At 40.9% G+C, this 21,968-nt stretch overlaps 1 protein-coding gene across 1 annotated transcript in view; it reads left to right on the top strand.

Moving 5' to 3' along the window:
* mta1 (metastasis associated 1) overlaps positions 1-21,968 on the top strand; it is a 45,609-nt gene that overhangs the window by 2,048 nt on the left and 21,593 nt on the right. Inside the window, exons 2-3 of the mRNA XM_084381753.1 lie at positions 10,458-10,525; positions 14,202-14,295. Coding sequence (XP_084237879.1) covers positions 10,458-10,525; positions 14,202-14,295 — 162 coding nt within the window. The remainder of the gene's footprint in view (positions 1-10,457; positions 10,526-14,201; positions 14,296-21,968) is intronic.

Below are 21,968 nucleotides of genomic sequence, written 5' to 3'. Positions count from 1 at the left end.
GCCCCCATACCCCAACACTTTGCACATTGAACTGCAATTAAAGCAACAAAATGTAAATACCTGGTGAAAGGTTGTCTCATCCCCAAAATTATCAAATACTGATGCTTCAGTCTGACGTCAGTATTTGACGACCTCAGGATGAGACCAGGAGGTTTTGTTATGTTGCTTTAAATTAATCCATACAAATGTAATTATACACATAAACCCCTACATAACCCTCGACCTACAGCATGTCCAAGCTTTCTTGCCTGTCCCAAATCCTAGACTCGCTAGTTAAGTCACAACTGGTCCTGGACTTAATAACAATAACTGCTGCAGCTGTGGCTGTGGATGACACTTTTAAGTCCCTTGACAAAAAACAACACTATGCAGCACTCTTTGTAGATCTGTCCAAGGCTTTTAATACTGTTGATCACAACGTTTTGTTACCTAGACTCCCTTTTGTGGGTTTTGATTAGGGATCGACCCTTGTGTTTTTTTTCAGGGCTGATACCGAAGTACACAAGGAGACCGTTGAACGATATTTGGCACCAGTATTCATGTGCATACTTTATACTTCCACTCCTCTACATTTATGATAACTTTACTAGATACTTTTTCAGTGTTTACTTGTGATGTGTGTGTGTGTGTGGGCGCAGAGAAAGAATGACACATCAGAGCCAAAGTTTTGCATTTTTAAATTAATTTATTTTACTGGCAATTGGACACAAAAAGCACAGAGCGATGATTGGAACAATGCTGAATATCGGCCTTGATAATCAGTCTAACCCTGGTTGTAATCACAACCCTCTGATAGAGTTGAAACTGTTGTTGCAGTTTCTTTTATATCAAATCCCCAAATGTTCGATAAAGGTGTCCCTCAAGGATGAATAATAGGCCCACTGCTATTTACTCTGGCCATAGATAATAATAATTTTGCAATTGAATACTGTAATACCCATTTTAATGGGGACTGTACTGCTGGAATAAGCTGTGACACATCATGTAGTTGGAGACACTCATTCCTCTGAGAGACTTTAAAGTTTCCCTTGCTTGAATTTCTAAGAATATTTCTTACGGTTTTAATTAATGTGGCTCTTTGTGTGGGTGTTATGGTTGTTTTGAGTCAGTTCATTTTCCTGTTGTGACTTTGTGTATATCTAGTTTGCTTAGAGGTCTCTATTGCAAAAAAGATCTTGATCTCAATGAGACTTCCTGACTAAATAAGGCATAAGAAACTTGCAGGATAAAGTTATTTTTCGTCCTTGGTAGGACAAAATGTAAACACAGTAATGACCTAAACTAATCTGAAACCACAAAGCATAAAAATCAAATTACGGAATAAACATACCATTAAATTGTTTTTCCACAGTCACAATAATAATTTAGACCAAAAAACAAGCACAATTTAGGCCAAAAATAAGCCTCATAATTGACTGAAGCTTCTCCTAAGACCAATTCAACCCAACATCAGAACAAAGCATTGGAAAGATGGCCGCCACTTTGCAAGACAATGCATCATCGTCTTGGAAAAGCAAAGACTTCCCTTCTAAATGAACCACAGACAAAGGCTGGTTCCAGAGGCTCGATGTCTTTGTTTTTGTCATGCAGGCCACACGCCACTCTTCCTGTGCCTGCAGTGCTTCTTCCTAGTGCTTCCTCCCCATACACCGGAAAGTGTTGGTAGCTAAGTATAGGCTATATCATAAGTCTTATCATCTTAATGGTGGGATGGGATGAGAGGCTGGACCAGAGTTTTTTGTGCAAAGGCCACAGAAGTTAAAAGGTCTGAAACTCCAAACAAGAATCACCAGGACTTGCTGCAGACTTGTTGCTCGGACAAAAATCACTCTTAAGACTATGAACAAAGAAGTAGTTTGGTTGAGGTCCTGATTTGTATGCTTTAAAGGATAGGTTCACAGTTTCTCAAGTCTGTTCTTACTGGCAATCAAAATATCTTTTCCTAACGCACTTCCAATATAAGTGATTGGCAAGCTACAGTCCTCTTTCTGAACAAAAATCTATTCTTCAATTTATTTGAAGCTAATATCAGGCTTTAGAAGTCTTGGTGGTTATTCAGACCAAAACCAGGAAACTGTGTTGGTGGTGGTGTGTTGTTAAAAGGATTTTGAGACATGAAATACAATCGAGGAAATGTAGTTTTAGTAACATGTCTATGAATTTTAAGGCTTTTCAGAACACAAAACACTGCACAGAAGTTCATAGTAGGATTGAACAACCGGTAAGTTATCACGGCGGCAGTTGTTTCATCTTTCACCATGACGGTTGTGAGGTAAACAGGAGAAATAAGGCTTTCATGTCTTATAGTAATCCACCAGGAATGTGTGCATGTGTGTTATTTTGTTGACCAGTGCAGCACCTTGCAGGATGATGCCTTGTTGCGTGACAGCAAAACTTGTTTTTTTTATTGCCGGAGCCCTTTGCATTGGCACCTCCTCTGCACCGCCCAACTGCTCCCGCTCAAAAGAAGGGTGACGCAGTCTTAAACTAATCAAGTGGGTATCTTCCAAAGTTACCAGACCTTTCTAGTGCATCTGTTACTTTTTATTTGCAGTGGAAGAAAGGTAACACAAAGAAGGAAGTTTGTACTAAAATGACTAACTTTGGAAAATACGTACTTGATTTGTCGATTTGATTCGGTATCAGCCTATATGGAATCTGATATGTGCCGATATGAAACTTATTTTTCCTTTTAGAGAGATAATATGGCAGAAAAAAATGAGTAATTTATAATTATTACATTTCTGGTGAAGATTATCATTTCAGTACACTGATGTCATTTTAGACAATAAAGATTATTGTCAAACTGCCTCAAGAGTTTAACCACATTTGAGGGAACGCTGCAAAAAATATGCCAGGCTCCAGTATCTCTGCACAGTGGAGGAGCACATGAGGAAGGAATGATTACAGCAAGTAAAACCTGTCTTAATATGGGCACCTGACTCTTGTTTTTACAACTTTAAACTTGCAAAGCTTTCCTTTTAATAATTACTTGCACCGATGCTGTCGGAGTGTGACAACCCTTGTACAGAGTGTGCTAAAAGTGTTGTAGTGTTTACTAACTTAAAAAGTGACAAACTTGCTCACATTTCTTTTGGCTGGTGATGATTTTCTTCTCGCTGCCAGTTATGATTCAGAACCTGCTTAAAGGTGCTGCAGTGTTTACTAATTTACAAACCGACTAAGTTTGACGGAGCCCACACTGTGTTTGGCTGGTGGCTGGTGTTAATTTCCCACGCTGGCAGTTGCCTCTATAACAGGTCTGGTGGGTGTACTTGCAAAGTAAAACTTGCTGCCATCCTGCCCAGTTCAGGGCGGTCAGTTAGAAAGATGCATGACAGCTATTAGATTCAGTCAACAGAGTGTCCCCATCATCACATTTCTTTAGAGGCCAAACTGCACACACATCCGTCACAATAAACGGCATTTGCTGCGAGCTATCGGCCTCGTGGCGTCTTCACGCCACCTCAGCTATTTGGAATTTAAGATCTGGTCGTACAAACTGCCCCTAAATCGTTGTTTGAGAGAGAAGTTTTGTGGAAAATCTCCACACGTTTGCTGATGAATCACATTTGAATCAGAACAAGCTGCCATGGTGGCTGCGACACAAGTGCAAGACAGATGTATTGTGGTAGTTTAGTTGCTGCCACTGTTTATGTGATCAAAATACCTCTCTGCTTAAACAGATTAACTCCGACATTTATGTTTCACATTCTGGTTTTCAATCTAGATTGTCCTCAGGGTCATAAGAGGGTTGCAAAACATTACATAAAAGATGTTTATCTATTGTCTTAAAGTGGATTTTCACCTTCTTCCGCCAGAAATGACAAAAGGAACCAGTTGTTTTGATAGATAGATGGATGGATTTATAGATGGTTGCTTTGGCCTCACCCTAAACAGATGTGTGCAGCAGCGTCTCACTTGATAATGCCAGTTAGAGTGAAAGTGAGTGATATCAGACTGTGAAAACGAGGTGCGAGATTGATCCAGAAGATTAAAATCCCTACCATTACCATAGAAACCTCCGTCCATACTATAACAGTCACAGCCGTAATCTCTTCCATGGTTGCTGCTCACGACAACAGACACACCTCTCAGTGTGAGTGTGTGAGTAAGCATCGGATAGGGGGTGTGGGGTGTGGCGGGGGCCTGTGTGCATGTGTGCATGGACAAGCGTGGGCGGATGTTTCACGTTCTCTGTTTACAGCTTCTCCATCTCCTTTCTCAGCTTCAGCCCAGCCCCTTTCATCATCACTGTGATATTATTGTTACTAATATATTGACATGGACAAACTTGAGACACACATTCTTACCACTTTGTGAGTTGCTCCGACTCGGCTAGCGTCTGTGCTGCTCGAACTGGGTCCACTCCCGTAAGGCTTTAGCGCTGGTATGCTGTATATCGCGTGGCAGCAAGGGCAGGAAATGCTGCATTCAAGGAGCACCAGGACAGGAACCGTCTTGATTATGTTATCTGGTGATCACCAAATTTTGGAGTACAGTGTGGCAGTAGAACAGCTGCTTCTGTAGGCGATATGAGACACATGATGCACTAAAGTAAATTTTTGCCTTGTAACCCTTTATAGCCAACAATGCCTAGTAACAAACGGCCATTACAGATTGCAAATGTCTAATGGGGCTTTTCCATACACATGCTGGCTCGGCTCGGCTTGGTTTGAGTCAGCATGTCAGCCCACCGTGGCAGGGGTTTGCATTCCCACTACAAGAGGGCTATCTGCTTGAAGGTGTGTCTTTAGCTGATGGTGTGCATGTCTTGAGTAGTGGAAAAATAAGAATCCTTTACAATAGAGGTCTCCTGTTATTTAGTTGTATAAAAGCTTTAATTATAAAGCAGCAGAACCAGGAAATGTTTGGTTTTTTACCAGCAGCAACTTAACTTGACACACTAAAATAAAGCCAATATCAGAAAGTACGAACAGGAAGGCAGGAGAGATTCTTTTTAAAACGCCTTTTTTTTTTTTTTTTCTCAACAAAGCAAAGATTTTAAAAATGATAGAAAAGACGCGACATGTAGGAGAAATAATAATAAGAAATTCAATCATCTTTTGACCCTCAGAGGGCTCGTCACCATTGCACTAAGGTGAAGGATTAAGAATGAAAATTTCAGTTATGACAACCCTCTTGGGCCCTGTCCACACATACATGTTAGTTCCTTGAAACTTAACTTTTTCCATGCTTTTTGGCCCTTGGCGCACACACAAATTTTAGATAACTGAAAATAGACCTTTTGGAAAACTCCCTCTGGGGTGGCGCTTCCTGATTTGGCCTTATCAGTGTAGCATCATTGGCAAAATTGAACTCGGAGTATGTGTTATGATATTAGAGTATTTGAGTTTTTCATTGATGGATGGGAGACCATTATCAGGAAAGAGCTTTTCCTGCCTCATTCATATTATTTTCTGTAACTAAGCAACTAACCACAGAGCGTATCTGCTTCATGTTTACACCAGCATGCGCACGCCTAGTGTGCATGAATGGCCAGGTGATATGCATTTTCAGGTATGTTAGTGTGGCTATTATTTCTAAAACGTGCCGAAACACTCAAGTGGACGGAGATTGTTTTTGAACGCGTGTATGTGTGGACTAGCCCTTAACTTATGAAACATCCATCTCATTACAATGATTCAGACTTTTCAACTTCAAATTCATCTTCAGGCAACTTGTAAGTTTTGGCATAGACAGCTGAAGACTTCTTCCACTCAGAGGCCAAACCATACAAAGACTTGTTTTTACCGCTGCCTGTGATGCATTCTTTTCACTTTTTCAAGTAGGAACAGGTGGCGGCATACTTTAATTAAGAAAACAACCTCTAAACCGTTAATAATTCTCTTTATTTTTGCTCCCATTTGAACTCTTACGAATTCGTTTCCCGCTTAATATGTCTGCTAGACTGTCTGCCAGTCTCCAGTCTCTCTTTCTGTCCATGCATCTCTCTCCATCAGTTATCTCATGTTTTACCTCTCCCATCATCTGTCTGTCCCTCCGTCTCTCTTTGGCCTGGTTTGAATCAGCCCAGCAGACATCTCTCTTTTGGGGCTCAGTAACATGCCTTGATTGGCTCACACAAAATCCGACTGCACCGTGACATCACCGGCGCCGGAGCCCGTCGATTGGCTGACACCGGGAGCACAGGCTGGAGAGTGGGAGAGAGGAGGAGGGGGGTTTAGACGCGGATTGAGGCGGCGGGAGGGCTGATGGGAAACGGAGAGACTGAGTGACGCTGCTCAGTGCCTACAGGCCCTCTCTCTTTCTCTCTGTTGCTCTCATTTTGAGTTCGCTCTCCACCAGGCTTCAGCTCCTCACATGGTGGAAACTCCAACACTCAAAGAACCCACTCTGGACTGTCTCTTAACCATTTTCTTCCCGTATTCACTCGTTCTTTCTGGAGGCAGCAGGACGGGACACTTGAAGTGATTCCGTTCTTGGTAGCTTATGATCCCGAGCCAGGAAAAAGGGAGACTGTGCCCAATATCCCACCTTCACACTGACTCTAAATGTACTGGGAGAAATGTGCCGTCACTGACCAGAAAGGGAAAAAAAAAAAGTGTCTTACTGTGTGACAGCGATTCACACCCAACCCCACACCAGAACTGAATGGGGACATGTGGCTCTGCTTCAGTTTGAAATGGTCATGACGCATTTTGGCTCTGGATTAATGAGTCCCTTAGAGCTGGTGAGCATTGAAGGCCGCATTTAAACGTCAACATTTCTCTCGGCGGTTTGAAAGCATCACACGAGCTTTTGATGAGGGCGCTTTTGAACATTGACAGTTTTATTTACCTTTATGTGTCCAGGGAGTGTTGTCTCTTCTTAGCAGACATATTTGAATTTTTAACAGTATGCACATTCATATTCATGTTGAAAAGAATTAGGCCATTAGTCGATCAATCAATTTGTTGATTGACTGAGAATTAATCATCAACCATTTTGATGATTTGATCGATCGTTTAAGTAATTTACCAAGCAAATGCTCTGGTTACAGCTTTTCATATGTAATGAGTTGCTGCAACCGCATTATTGAAAGAGACACACTAACAGCAACCCACAGAAGAGACACACCATTGCCATTAATTAGCTGTCTTGAGTTCACCTAACTGAGCTGGTTTATTAAGAAAATAATAAACAAGACATGGAGATGTAACGTTAGCACATTGAGCAGCAACAAACTTTTTTTCTCTCCCACATGTAACAAATGCCGACAACTCTTGCCTTATGGCAACTCTGAGGGGACACACTACTTTTCTGTGGCATCTGGTGATGGAAGTTGATGATTGTCACGCCATCGGCGATGGGCGATGGCATCGTTTATCAGTCCAACCCCAGTTAGCTGCATCCCTAATTGACATATTGGTCAGCAGTGCAGGATCTTTCACTGCTGGCCAGTGGGAATTAAATTCAGGGCTTATTGGTTTTTATCTATCAAGTCTCTTCTCAATTATATGATTACATTTTTTAGTTATAAAAATTCAATAATTCAGATTTTCCTTGGAATCTTCCAAGTAGATGTATTTAAGGCCAAGGTGACGTCTACAAATTGCTAATTTTTGCAAGGCCAAAAGTCAAAAACCCAAAGATACTCAGTTTACTAGAAATCAGGTTGAGAAAAAGCAGACAATTCTCACTTTTGTGAAGCTGAAAGCATCTTGAAAGCGAATGATTTGATAGTACATAACATAGGAACAAAGAAGTTTCTTACGATAGACTAATCAATTAATCAACAAACTGTTTTAGCTCTAATCAAGTTTGTTGCTCAAGGGCATCTTAGCTGCTGTTCTTCACTGACGACAAAATCTCACTCACTTTCCCAATCCACCGTTTCTCAGCCCGGTCCGGTGATCAGAACTAGTCAGAAACCAGTTTTTCTGACCTCTGACCTCCAGCCTGCTGCTTGAGAAAATGAGCTAGTCTGATATCTTCAACTTCTGTCCCAGTGCCGCTCAATTTCAAGTCGGACTATTTGATATTCAGCAACAGGACGGAGATGTCACAGTGGCAGTGGAGTCTAGTAACAAGCTGTTACAGGGTGAAGAGCAGACAGACACGATGTGACGATGTCTCCCCGTCGCAAAGCGATGTCGAGGAGTGAATATGTGCCTGTGGTTGCCAGAAGAAGCTGTTACAGGAATGACACTCTACACGCTTTCTGAAGTACTGCTGCTGCTTTGGTTAACCCACAAGAGGAAGTGTGAAATTCTCACATCTTTATACAACTTTTCATTCAGTGGTGTACAGTGCATCCAAAATATTAGGAATTATTTAACCCACCTACTCTCACCTTTTAGCTACTTAAACATAAACACTTTTGCAAAATGTTGTAAGCCGAAAGTATATCTTTCAATACCTGTGTGCATACCAAACAGAGAATAAGTCCAACTGGGAAACGAGAGAAGTTGGAGGTAATTTAAAAACATCGTGACACTACAGCTGAATCATGTTAATCAAATTAATCAAGTCTACCAAAAGGATGATACTGACATCTTTGTTTTTGTTTGTTTTCATATTTTGCACCTAAAATGTCAACTCTCATGACACAAAAAGTGGAGCTGAAGTTGTTAAACATTTTATTTTGTTACAGAATTGCAAGTTATTTTGCAGCTCGGTCTAGATATTCTTCCTTCCCTCCCGAGCTTGCCAAATAAAATCTGCTGCAAACAAAGGTTCCCTTCCTGAAGCACAACTCAAGGTTTTCATAATCGTCTAGCCCAACACAAACAAGTTTAAACATATTAGACTTTTTACTAAATAGTACATCCTCGTAGACAGGACGGCAAAACAAGAAAATGAACCTCGTTCTCTATTTCAGCTAGCTTACAACTATTCTCTGGGGCCAGTTGAGCTCATCTGATGTGAGGATTTGTTGTTTTTCTCTGTTTTATATCATAACAAATCAAATATCTTTTGACATTTAACAGTCGAACATTTAGTCAGTTAACCAAGAAAAAGACCTGCAGATGATCTGATAATGAGAAAATCATTAGCTGTAGCTTTATTCAAGGTTGATCCCGCACTTTAGTGCTGCAGCTATGTCCAGACTCAAATTATGATGATATAAAACAATCTGTAAACGTATACATTGTGAGAAGCTAAGTATAGGTGTCGATTCGTTTCCTGTCAGTTACTGATTGTTTTAGCACTATATTCTTATTCATGTTACAATTTCTGTATTGTAATCGTTGATCTTAAAAGATTTGTTGCTAAACAGAAAAAACGACCTGCATTTGATGCTTGGCGTGGTTAATTTGAGACCCTTTGAAACGCATCTATAGGAAAAGGCATAGCCCATACTAAAAGTTCAATCTCAGAATTGTATGAATCACTATGAGATCATTCAAATGAAGATAGATTTGAATAGGATTTTTTTTCTATTTTCTGAAGCTTTCTATGCAGAACAAACGGCAAGGTGTTCCAAAATACAAGATGACATTACAGATAGTTGTTGTACCAGCATTTGTAGGTGGATCTTTCCTTTAACTCTGGCAGTAATACTAATGTAAGATAGATTTGGATGTCGGTGCAGATCCTGAGTGTGCATGTCTAAACCAGTTAACGTTGGACACAGGAGGTGCAGGAGATAAAAGCGTGAGTCAGTGCGTATCGCGGGTACGCCGCTGGAAGTTCGGCCGATCTCTGGCCTCGTCGGTCAAGAAGACGGGGGGCCTCTGGGAGCATGGGGGGAGGGGAGAGGGGGAGGTTCAGGGTGAAGGGAGGATAGCTCCACCTCCAGGCAAGCTTCCAATTGTGGGGTATAATCTGACAGCACTCAGCCAAGACACATGCAGGGCTAAGACCAGGCACCCTACCAAGACTGGGGCCTGTGGGGACATCCTGGTGAGAGCTAAGCCTCCAATGGGCCTGGAGCCATGCCAGGAACCACACACACGCACGCACGCACGCACAGATACACACACGCACACTTGAATGCATAGTAAAGTCACACATGCGCGGTGGAGCTTTTGCGGTCTCTCACACACACACACACCCACACAAATGCAGACGCACCGTGCATGCAAACAACAACAACAACACACACGGGGGTGGTGGTGGTGGGGGGTTGAACGGAGCAATAAGACAAAGGAAAGCATGAGGAAATACAAGGCTGCAGTCTGAATGGAAGGTTTGGAAGGCCAGATTTGTTGTTTGTGTGTGCATGTGTGTGTGTGGATGTCTCATTCAGTCAGACCTCCCAACTACAGCTGGATCTCCTCTGTATGAAATTAATCTAACAGAGTTGAACCAACATTTGGTGGATGTCTGTGTTGCACTTTTCCTGTTGACTAATCATGCTGTCATAGCGTGGTCCAACTAGAAATCACCCTGAACATTTGGATGACCCTGAAATGCTGACTGACATTTCTCTTTGCTCTTTTTCTCTTTCTCTTTCTCTTTCCATTCTGCTCTTTCTCTTTCCCTTCCTCCTTGTCTATGTTCTCCTGCAGATTATGTTTATTTTGAGAACTCGTCCAGTAACCCACTGCTGATCAGGAGGATAGAGGAGTTGAACAAGGTGAGTTTGTGTCACAGATCTGACGGCTGTACATCAGATTTTTATGCCTCAATAGGAAACCTTACAAAACCACAAAACCCACTCCTTATATATAATTATATGACGAATCTGATTCCTCAAAGAACAGAAAACAGGTCTACTAGTGACCAGGGCTGCACAATCTGGTAAAAAGAAATCATTTTGCAATTATTTTAACAGATATTGAGATTGCGATATGATACACAACTAGTGGGAATGATGATTTTTGCATCAGAACTTTCATTTTCACTTAAAAACAAAACTATTCGACTCATGATTATGTGTCTTTTGTTGAAGTCTGTACCAAACAAACCTCTTTTCTTACATCTGACGAACATGATGTGTAGTCCAGGGCCTCTCTGCAGCACTACAGCACGTCATTATAATGCTGTTTTGTCACACATTTGACCTTTTATCAAAAAATGCAGCCTCTGCAATGTTGATATTGCACTTCGATCATATTCTGATTAATTGTTCAAACCTATTATTTACCATAAATTTGAACTGCCTTGTGTTTTCTTCACTGCACCCCTAAAGCATAAAAATATTTTATTTGACTTATAGCGTGAAACAAAAATGATAATTTCTTTAGAATGCCATTTAAGTGTAAAAGACATTCTCAGATGAAGAATTGAATGTTGTATGTGGTTAAAAAGAAATGAAAATCCTGTTTTGTGAATTTTCAAAAGATTCCACATTTGTCTGCTGTAGACCTGAAATAATTAGTCGATTTAATTAATCTTTTAATCAACAAAAAACAAACGGCAATGATGATGAAAAGCAATGAATCCTTCAGGAAATTTTTCAAGCGAAAGTACCAAACAATCACCATGTTTCAGCTTCTGAAGTGTGAGGATTTGGAGAATTTCTTTGTCGTATTATTATTATTATTGTAATCGGCATATCACTGGGTTTAAGACTGCTGTCGGGTGAAACAAACAATTTGAAGATGCCAGCTTGGTCTTTATGAAATTGTAAAAACAAAACCCACATATTTTTCCACAACTTTTGACATTTTATAGGTCAAATGATTAATCAAGTAATGATCAAATAATCTGCAGATGAAATATTAATGAAAACATTTTTTTTTTTTAGCTTCATACATTTTTAACTCGTGGTAGAATAAAAAAAAGTCTATTATATGAATGATCTTTGATGACCAGCTTTGATAATTGTTGATATGCCAATAATAACCATAATATTGTCGAAATCAAATTTGCAATATTGCATTTTAAAAACAGGAAATGTGTGATTCAGTTATGAATCTTTTATTGCACTGAAAGCAATAAACAGCATTGTCCTACGTGTAATGATGATGTTGCTGCGGATGATGTGTTAAATCCCAGCCTGCCATCTCATACATTGTTCATTAAAAGAATCAGAGTGGAGGCCCGTCTCTGTAGAACAGTTACAGGTGCCTGCTGTCTGTCCCCTGTCCCAGGCCTGTGCTGGATAATATGGAGGGTGTTTAATGTGATTGACACAGAGCTCAGAGTGAGCCTTCTATACTGCCTGTCACTGTCAGTCGCTCTGCTCCTCTGGGATCTCTGGGTTTCTCCTCCAGAAGGTTGAAGATACACATCGAGAAAGTACAGAACAGTGTAGGGGAGAGTATTCACAACCAGCTGCTCAAAAGTATTGAAAAACACAGAAAACAAAGATTTTGCACTAACTGACCTGAAAGCTTTTTGCAGCAAATACTTGTAGTCTAAAGTGTACAAGTCAATACCTTTTTCATTCAGCAGTTGTTTTGCTCACTTTCAATAAAAAAGATGCTTTGTGGCTGAACTTGAGTATTTGAGCCTTTACTTGCTATTAATCTTAAGTTTCTGACCTGTTTTGAAAACAAATACAACCCTTAATCACCAACGTGTTGATTCACATTGGACAAATAGTATCACGTGACCTCTGTGTTTGGCCAAATACGGCGGGTAATATGTGGTGGAATATCTACTTTACAAAGTCTGTACATGGCAGATAAGCATGGGATTAAGATCACAGACATCCGCTGCAATTATAAAAAAATTAATGAAGGTTTCCAGGTAATATTACTCATGCTCTTTTGGTGCAGAAGAAAATAGTGAAAAATGCACATCATAATAAAAAAGCGCAATATGATGGTATGAGATCGCCTGTTATGGCCGACTATGAATTTAAGACTAAATACAAAAACTTTTCTATTGTATAAGTGAAAGAGAAGCAGAATATCATTACAGTGCTGGAGGTGGAACCAGTACATTTTCAGCCTTTTTGCTTGAAAAACTGACCTTGATAAAATGATTTGTCAGTAGACAGAAATATAATTTAAGTATTTATATCAGCTCCAAAAGAATCATGCCGAAAGTGTGACATTAACTTATTATTATCAACTTTCCTGCTTTATATACAAAAGCTAAACCGCTACTCTTTCAGTACTTGCGTTAACATGCATGCTGAGGTCATCTTCCTGCCTGTCTCTGTTTCTTGTTGTCTTTTGTTATGTTGTGCTTTAATTGGGCTACAGACCAAGTTTAATTTAAAGTTTTAACACATAAATATTTATGAATTTGTAACTGAAATGTCACCAAAAAGGCACCACATTAACTAATTAGAAATATAATCAAATCAGCCTCAGTAGTGCATGTTTAAATTGCATCTTTACAATCACAGTTATTTCTTTTCTGTGTTTTTCTTGCACCTGTACTCATTATGTTAACCCTGGCATATTAATTTGCTTGTTGTAGACCAAGTTAGGTTTACAGTTTTAACTAGCATGCACAAGGAAATGTTAAAGAGAATATTACTTAATTCTCTCCATTTTAACTGCGGTTGCATCTGTGCTATGCCACAAAAAAACCCAACCTGAACAAAAATGTGAACACAGTCCTCAGCATTTCATTAAAAACTTCCTTTATTAGGAGCAAAAAAAGAGGTTTTAATTTGCCATCAAAAACAATCATACGTGAGGAAATTGGGTTTTTACTGCAGCATTTGTCAAACATGAAAATGTGGGAAGGTGGATTCTAATTACTTCGTGATTGGAAAAGTGAAGAAGTGTCTGCAGCATGTGAAGAAATAAGTTCGCTGGGTTTCATTTTCACTCCATCTCTCCATCCGACTTCCCCTCACATCACTCATGAGAGAGTTCCTAATCCAATATGCTCAGCCTCTAATAAGACACAATGTGATTGTCAATTATAAGTAACACTTTAAAGCATCCCAGTTTATCAATATGGCAGTTTAAACTCCATTATTCCATTTTCTCTTATGTGTAGGGAGTAAAAACTGAAGTAAAAGCAACTAATCGATGACTAAATGAGCTTCATTGCTTTTTAGACCTCCAGTAGGGAGAGCTCCCTTTAGTTTTCTTTTTCCAGGTAGCATTCGATAAAACATGCAGCTGCTGATTTAAAAACTACCTCGTACCAACATACCAGTGTAGTATTACTAGAAAGAAATGGACTTCACACCACAGTGTCCTGATAACTGCAACACTTATTGTGATTTTTTGGAGAATCGCTTTAGTCTCACGCCGTGTTTTCAGCCATCATTAAGAACTAGCCCCATCTATGGTTCTTTCATCTGTGTGTGCGTGCGTGCGCGTGCATGTGTGTGTGTGGGTGCTCTGTGTGCGGCACCACTTGTTGCCGTGGTAACGCCGATTGTCTCTGGTTTGCAGACAGCCAATGGGAACGTGGAGGCCAAAGTGGTGTGTTTTTACCGGCGCAGGGACATCTCCAGCACACTCATCGCCCTGGCAGACAAACATGCAAGTGAGTGACCGACCGTAACACCAGGCATCAAAAAAGCACGGCGACCGGGGTTTAGAACGGCTCTTTTTGGCAACCTCTCTGCAGTCCTTTCCCACTGCAAAGTTTTTGTGCCTTCACATCCAATCAAACTAGATTACCCTGAACTGGAAAATACTCCTCCATTTGTCATTTGGTTTGATTGTAAGGTTTGTTTGCACAACAGATTTTTATCAGGGGACAATAGAAAATTGAGTTTGTGCACTGACTGTTGCCGAGCTGAGAGAAACGGTCCAGACTGCAGCCCCTCCTCTGATAGGCCTGATTGCAGTCAGCATTCGATCTGTTGTGTGTATCAATATGACGACACCTGTGTGTGTGTGTGTGTGTGCTTGTGTGTGTGTGTGTGTGTGTGTGCGTGTGTGTGTGTGTGTCTGTGCATGTGTGCCTTTCCAGTTTAAGCGTGGGTGTGTGGTGTGTACTTGAACATACTGCCGTTCTTCTCAGCTTGAAGCATATACTGCAGTATCTGCAACAGCTGGCAGACTTTGAATGGAGTCTACTTAAAGCAGGATTGTGTGGCCTTCAATGTTCTGTGTACACCAGGCTTTGAGGAATAATATGTCACAAAGTAATCACATTACATTTGTAACCTCCGGCAAGGAGGTAATGTATTCACATGTGGCGGTTTTGTCAGCAGGATTACACAAAAACTGTTCAATAGATTTCCACGAAACATGGATAGAGGATCGGTCTCGGCCCAGAATAGACCCCACCAACCTTTGGTGTGGATCTGGATGCAGGGACGGCTCAAGGAATTATTTTATTCATTTTCTTAAACATTGCGTGAGAGGATGTTTTTTCAACATTTACACTCATTTCCTGGGAATAATTCATTGATCTCGTTGTAATAAATCTGACATATCTATGTGGCCGGTATCTGTGAGTGATTTATAATTTGACGTGGATCCAAATTTAAAAACCTGGATCTGGCAGATTTAAATATATTTTATGCGGTGTCCACTCTACTGGGTGTCATTCTACTGTTCAGTGCAGTTGTGTTATGGTTAGTACTCCTTGATCCCATTGCAGTTGCAAACAATCCTGTCGTCCTTGTCGTTACAAGTTCTTCAATTACCCGCATAATGAGCACAGAGAAAATGAATCATTAAAAGTGCCTTTTCATGCATGTTTTCACCAATTCTCTGACCACTCCTGATATCCATGAAATTCAACACAGCGTTGCAGTGAAACGCGCCCGCGGACAGGCTTCTTCTGGCTCCAAGGAAGAACACAGGACTTAAGAGACTCCGGTCTAATCCAAGAGTCCCCCTAAAGCCTAAAGCCCTGAACCCCTCATGGATTTAATTTAAGTCACCTGCAAGTGTTTGAGTGAGAGAGGCTGCAAAGAGCAGAAATGGTTATGAACTAGAATGGGACAGCACTTTGTGATATTTCACTTTAACTTGTTTGAGTGTTTTTGAGAGAGAGAGAGAGGGAGAAGATGCAGGTAACAAAAGTATGTCACTTAAAGGCCAGAGCCATTCTTGAATGTCCGGGTCACCTCCCCAGCGGTCAGTTGGAAATGATGCCTTCAGGGCACTACTCAAAGAGTAAAGAAGCAGGGAGGGATGCAGGATTTATTCCCATTTCAGGATCTTTCCTTTTTTTTCTTCAACATAACACGATATCACCTCGTTTGACAGTGTAACAAGTATCTGTTTTGACACTGTATGGAGCCTCTGACTTCTTACCTAATCCTATGATCTGATATTTGTTAGGGTCATGGGTGATCTGTCAGGTGGCTGCTGGATTGTAAACCCTGTCTGCAAGAAAATGTTGCCTCGGGGAGGATATGCGTTTTGAAATTGATGAATTGAATTGATAAAAACTACAAATGTCCACGGAAAGACTACCTGACTGTGGGCAGCATCCCATCTTCAGTATTATCTTAGTGGGAAATTACCACCACCCACCACGCACATGCTGGCAGAATTAGTCTGTAGTTGTTAGTCATCCTCACCAGTCACACTTTAATTATTTTTTTTTAATTATCTTTTCTCTCCTCTTCCTTTTTGCAGGATAACACTTCATGAGTGAGTCTTTTGTGATGCACCATGATTTTAAAAAAAAAATTTTTTTTACAGCAGCCTCATGTGAGCACATAAAGGACCATAAAATTTGACTTCTTCTGATGTGTGGACATCGAAGTGTTTTCAGGGCTTGAGAAGGGGAGAAGGGCGAGATGGAAATCATTAGGGATTCCCCGATTTTGATTCTAAATCGAAAAATTAGTCGAAATGAAATCATAATGTGATCATAATCAAAAGCGGGATTGGCAATTCTCCCAGTATTTATTTTTTACACCCTCGCTTTCATGTCAAAGACGAGACAGCTAGCTTACCACCACCACTTTTCTATTTCAGAGATAATTTATTGATTTGTTTGGGAAGAGGGCTTACTCGAGACAGATTTGAGAAACCGAACTTTGGACTCTGTCTTTTATTTTTTAAAATTATTTGAACTTAGATAACTCTTACCTGCAAAAAGCTACCAGGATTAAGTCAAGCTGTTGTAAAATACCGTTTTTTTAAGAAGAATTTGGAAAATGTAAATGACAGGGCATCAAACCAATGATGATGATGTTGACAAATCCAGATGGGATAGTGTAATGGCCCGTGTCCACGTGGCGAGCGGGCGTCTGCAGCAGCAGGCAGCCGCCTAGAGATAAGGCTCAGTGCTCAGCGCCTTTTTTTCCGAACACTCCTGACGTCACAGTCGCTCTTTTTCTTTTTCCTCGCCTTGGCACTTATACAAATCTAGATAACACTTCTCACTTTGTGACAATCTTTATTGTGCACTCAGTTGTATACACATGAAGGGACAGGATAGCTGTGTAGAAAGTTACAAAACAAAGAGAAGTTTAAACCATACCTTACCTTCTTATTACACACCAGGCCAGTAGCTATGATTTTGGTGCACTTGTTGAACTGTCTGTTTCGGAAAACTGCAAATTTTGTCGAATGCCGCCCCCTCAACTTTGATGTTGATGAAGATGTGGGGGTAGGGGATTGCAGATGTGTTTTCTGCTGTGTCACATGGTGGGTTTTAAGCCCACAGGTGTAAATTGCAGTGAAGCAGCTGATTAGACTGCATCCACTGCACATCTGGACTGAGATGACAGGTTGTATTCAGAGCATGTACAACCTTTTTGCTGTGGGTTGCTCTCTGGACCACTGTGGACACACTTGCAGATCAGGATTATCAAATCAGTGTTAAAGAGTTGGTTCATTGCAGCACAGTTTGACTTAACTCACTCCTCCATTCATACTGACGGCAGAAACACTGCCAACCTTCATGTTAGAAAAACCAACCACTAGACTTTGACTGGGTGTGGCAGGCTTAATCTTGGCTCTTGGGTTGTTGAAGTGTATATGTGCGTGCGTGTGTGTGAGAGAGGGAGAGAGAGAGAGAGAGAGAGAGAGACACACACACACACACACACACACACACACACACACACACACACACACACACAGAACTGCTAAGTGTTCTGTTTGAATGAGTGCACACGTGTGAGACTGTGTTATTGTGTGTGTGGGGCCTGGGGGTGTATCCGTGGCAGGAGGTGATTGTTTGTTCTGTTGGACCACACAGCATCAGTTTGTCAGTGTGTGTCCCTTTTTTTAAGAAAGTCTGTGATTATTTTTTTGAGCTGCCTCTTTTGCAGGATTTTTGATTGTTCTGCCGGCGGTGTACACCTCGTGTACGTCTGCTAATGGATTCTCAACAAAAACACAAAAAGAAAACCAGTGTTGTTTTGTTTTTTCATTGTTTGGGTGGATATTTGTTTTCTTTTTGCCTGCTGAGCATTAAGCAAACATGAATATTTAACTTATAATCATGCTTTGTTGCTCTTTTGGTCAAACACAAGCAGATAAAGCATACCCAGCAGCATCGTATGGTGACGTTTGAGTGGAGTAATGTTTACATAGGCTGTTCCTATACAGGCCTCTTGGTTTTCGGCTGTGCTTTGGCAGCTGCAGTTTGGGTAAGGGGTTTCCAGACATTTGCAATATGTTAAAAATGCATGGCGGGAATGGCTGCGCACCGCATGGGTGTGGGCTGTATCCTGTCAGTGTTTCTGTAGCTGCAGCCTGACTTCGTGTGCCTCTCTCTCGATGTGTGTGTGTTCTTATATGCATGATGGACTCGAGTTCTTAGCTCTGGGCCCCGTCACTTTAATTCAGTTTCGTTATGGACCAGTGGAGAATGGCAGTTGAGTGTGTGTGTGTCTTAATGTGTGTCTGCTGTGAGTCATTGATCAAATATTTTGCTTGCAGAGATCCCGAGCACTCCCTCAAAGGGGCCTCCAGCTCCGTCGTTGGCCCCTCCCCTGTGAGCGAAGCAGCCTCCTGAGTGGTCACCGTCTGTGGCGGACTTGGCATTTTCCCTCCCTGGGCCCCTCCCTACAGACGTTTGAATTTGCTATGAATCAAACCTTTTGCCATTTTTGAGATGTGGCTCCGAGCTCCCATAAATAAGACAACAATGTTTCCAGTGAACTGATGCACAAAATTGGAACTAGTGCAAATGAGGTCAGGCTGGCCTGGAGCTGAGTACAATATATTTTAATATAGTGGAGATTTCTTTTTTTTACTTGGGCTCATAAGTGGGTCATAAACGTATCGCATCACTTTGTTTGAGATGTTTGGCTGTACCAAATCGTTTAAAGCTTTCATTGACGTTGACGTCACAATTATAAATCAATATTTGAATGCCTTGCAGCTTTTTTCCTTTTTTGCATGTCTCGTCATTGTGTTTGAACCTAGTCTTTCTGCACAGTTGCAGATAAATATTAAGCCACACTAATTGTGCTTTCACACCTGTTGTTTGGTTCATTTGGTCCGCACCCAGGGAAAAAATGTATACATTGTTGCATTTTGGTTCTGGTCCGAATCCTGTTCATACGGAACCAAGAGAAGTAAACATGAAGTCCTACAGACTGGCAGTTAACTCAGTGATTGGACAGTTTTGGTGATTATCATCCTGCATCATAATGACCCATGTGGTAAAACGAAACTCCACAGCAGTTGCACTAAAATCACGTATTTCCTATGGGAAATTTTCACGTTCGGCCCGCCTGCGCTCTCGCCACAAATGGACCGCACCACAGGCCGCTTGGAAGTGGACCAACACCCACCTTTTCAAGCCATCCTGTCAGTTAAAATACAGATGTACTCATTTCCAAAATCACAGCATGTTTTTATCTAACAAAATACTTCTGCTTCAATCCTTATTTTTTCTGGCATTTTCTCTGGAATCAACAGTTTGCTCCCCCGCTTCCCGCACACAAAGGGAGCCACACTCCTGTATTAAAGGGGCGGTCTAGCAGCAATCTCACCGCACCATAAATTACATTTATTCTATAACCATAATAACAAAAAATCCATTACGGCTCTGACAAGATTATTGTAAATTGCCTTAAAATACCAAAAGATCATATTATGTAGTAGCATTTGCTTGTTACTCTGTGCTCCATTTAATCCGATGAATCACTTTATTCTTATTGAGGATTTTGTTCTAAGGTTATTTATTTTTATTTTGTTTGGCCGATGACATGTAACAGACAAACATTCAAAACTTAATTTGAAAGCCTCAATGGGGTTCAAAGTAAAAATAAAATGTATTTGCAGGACAGTCTGTCACCAGTGCCAGCAGTAAAGCCATGTTTTTCTACTTGAGCCTCACAACCGCTCTTTATTTGGCCAGAGTGATGATATGTTATAGCGCGACTCGGCACTTCAGCAACGGGATGAATTTCTCATTTGCATCCTCTCCTGTGGAGCTTTATGACCTGCTGCCTTATCAGCAGTAATGATTACAAAGTCGTGTGTCGACACAGTTGTTGTTCTCTTTTGTGGAGCAAACAGAGATTTCACTTTGTCGTTGGCAAACAGTGAGCAGCTTGTTAATCGTACTTGTTTTAATTCTGTAAAAATGTAATTACTTGTACTGTTTGTAAGGGAAGAATAGGGGCAGTTATGCTAAAAAATACCTTTTTTTTTGCTGCTTTGTTGTTTGAAAACAAAGTAAAATTAAGCTAAAAATACCCCTCTGTGCAGAATGTTTGCATGATGTGCAAAACTCTAGTTTTGGGGACGTGTTGACCTCGCTGCTAAACTAAACTTTTAATGACTTGCCAGCTCGCACATGCTTTTGAGGAGGTTTAAATTTACTCCAGTAAGCAGGTTGCAGAGAGAAATTAGCCAGGAGAGCACATTACTTTCTACTTTCTATTAAATTTTAGAGAAATTACTTTTCTACTTAAATTACTTCCTATTTAAATACAGTTGGTGGCTAATCATATTTGTCTGTTGTCTTTCAGTTTAGCACAACACTAAACTCCCATATCAGCCTACATGAGTCTTATACCCGTAAGGCATTTTAACGCCTTTCTCTGACATCTTTGAAATGAAAACATCAGCTTTCCACACAGTCAGAGCCAGAAAAAGTGTGCATCCTGCTCGCGGTTCAGTTATGAAATCCCGGTGCCCCATGGAGCGTCTCTCCTGCCGGGCTGCTGACAGTGCTGTCAGCTGAAGAGTCAATCAAGGCGGACGGCCATAGAGGAGGTTACACCGCTGTCTGGTTCAAAAGTGGTTTCTCTGACTTCACTGACAGTCATCATCACCTGAGCGGAGAGCGTAGGAGGCGTTTTCATCGCACTTCTCAGTATCAATCATAGTTAGTTTTGCGGTTTGTGTTCAGTTTGGGACTCGCTTTTTAAAGTTTACAACCTGCCATGCTGAAAAAACCTGAAGTGCAGAGAGTTGACTGTAAGTAGACTTGTGGTCTATTTGACTGATGACTTAAATCATCAGCTTTTAGGGAGCAGCTCTAGAGAAATCCCAGTGATTTTTTTATTTTTTTTTATAAATCAGTTTACACATGTCATTTCAAAGAGCTGGTGAGCCTGTGAAAACACTTGTTTCTCTGGAGGAAGCTTTGTTGTTTCTGGGAAAATGTCCCTTGTGATGTCAACAGAGTAATCTCTGCTTGAGGTTGGAGACTGCAAATTACTAAGTGGAGGTGTGGAGCTAGTTTCCACCCAGACACATTTCAGTTTCACCACGGCATGTTTAGGGTCAAGCATTTTAGGTCGTATTGGAGGCGTTTTCTGATACTGGTTTCGAAACAACCTTACTCTTTAGGTGCGTGTAAACACACCAGTTGACAGTTGAAAGGTCAGTGTAATGTACAGGAGGAAAAACTGACCTCACAATCCCCCGATCTGTTCTCTTTAGCCGCTCTCTCGTACTTTTCACATTCATTTTATAGCTACACCTCTCGTGTCGTTGTTAACATGATACAACAACACTAAGCTGTCCTGCTCTACTTTTTCGTTTCCTCCTGACTATGCTGCTGTTGTTCTAGCTCTCGCTTGGAATGTGCTGTGAATGAAAAATGTCCACAATGCAATTGTTTAAGATGGCGAGACTTTAAAATTAAAATACTTTGACTGGGCGAACACGTGGTCTGGTGTGTATAAGCCTACAGTACTGAGGACTCCATCTGAATCGCCTCATCTGATTTTATAAATAAAACTTCCAGGTGGCGTCTTTTAATGTGACAGTATTGATTTTTTTTATTGATAGGTGTCCCCACTTCAGTAGGAATTGTGATTTTAGAGCAGT

This window comes from Pagrus pagrus (assembly GCF_965226575.1).
Source record: "Pagrus pagrus genome assembly, chromosome: 18".
Lineage (NCBI taxonomy): Eukaryota > Metazoa > Chordata > Actinopteri > Spariformes > Sparidae > Pagrus > Pagrus pagrus.
The sequence above is the reverse complement of the archived record's forward strand: the minus strand, read 5'-3'. Positions and strand labels throughout refer to the sequence as shown.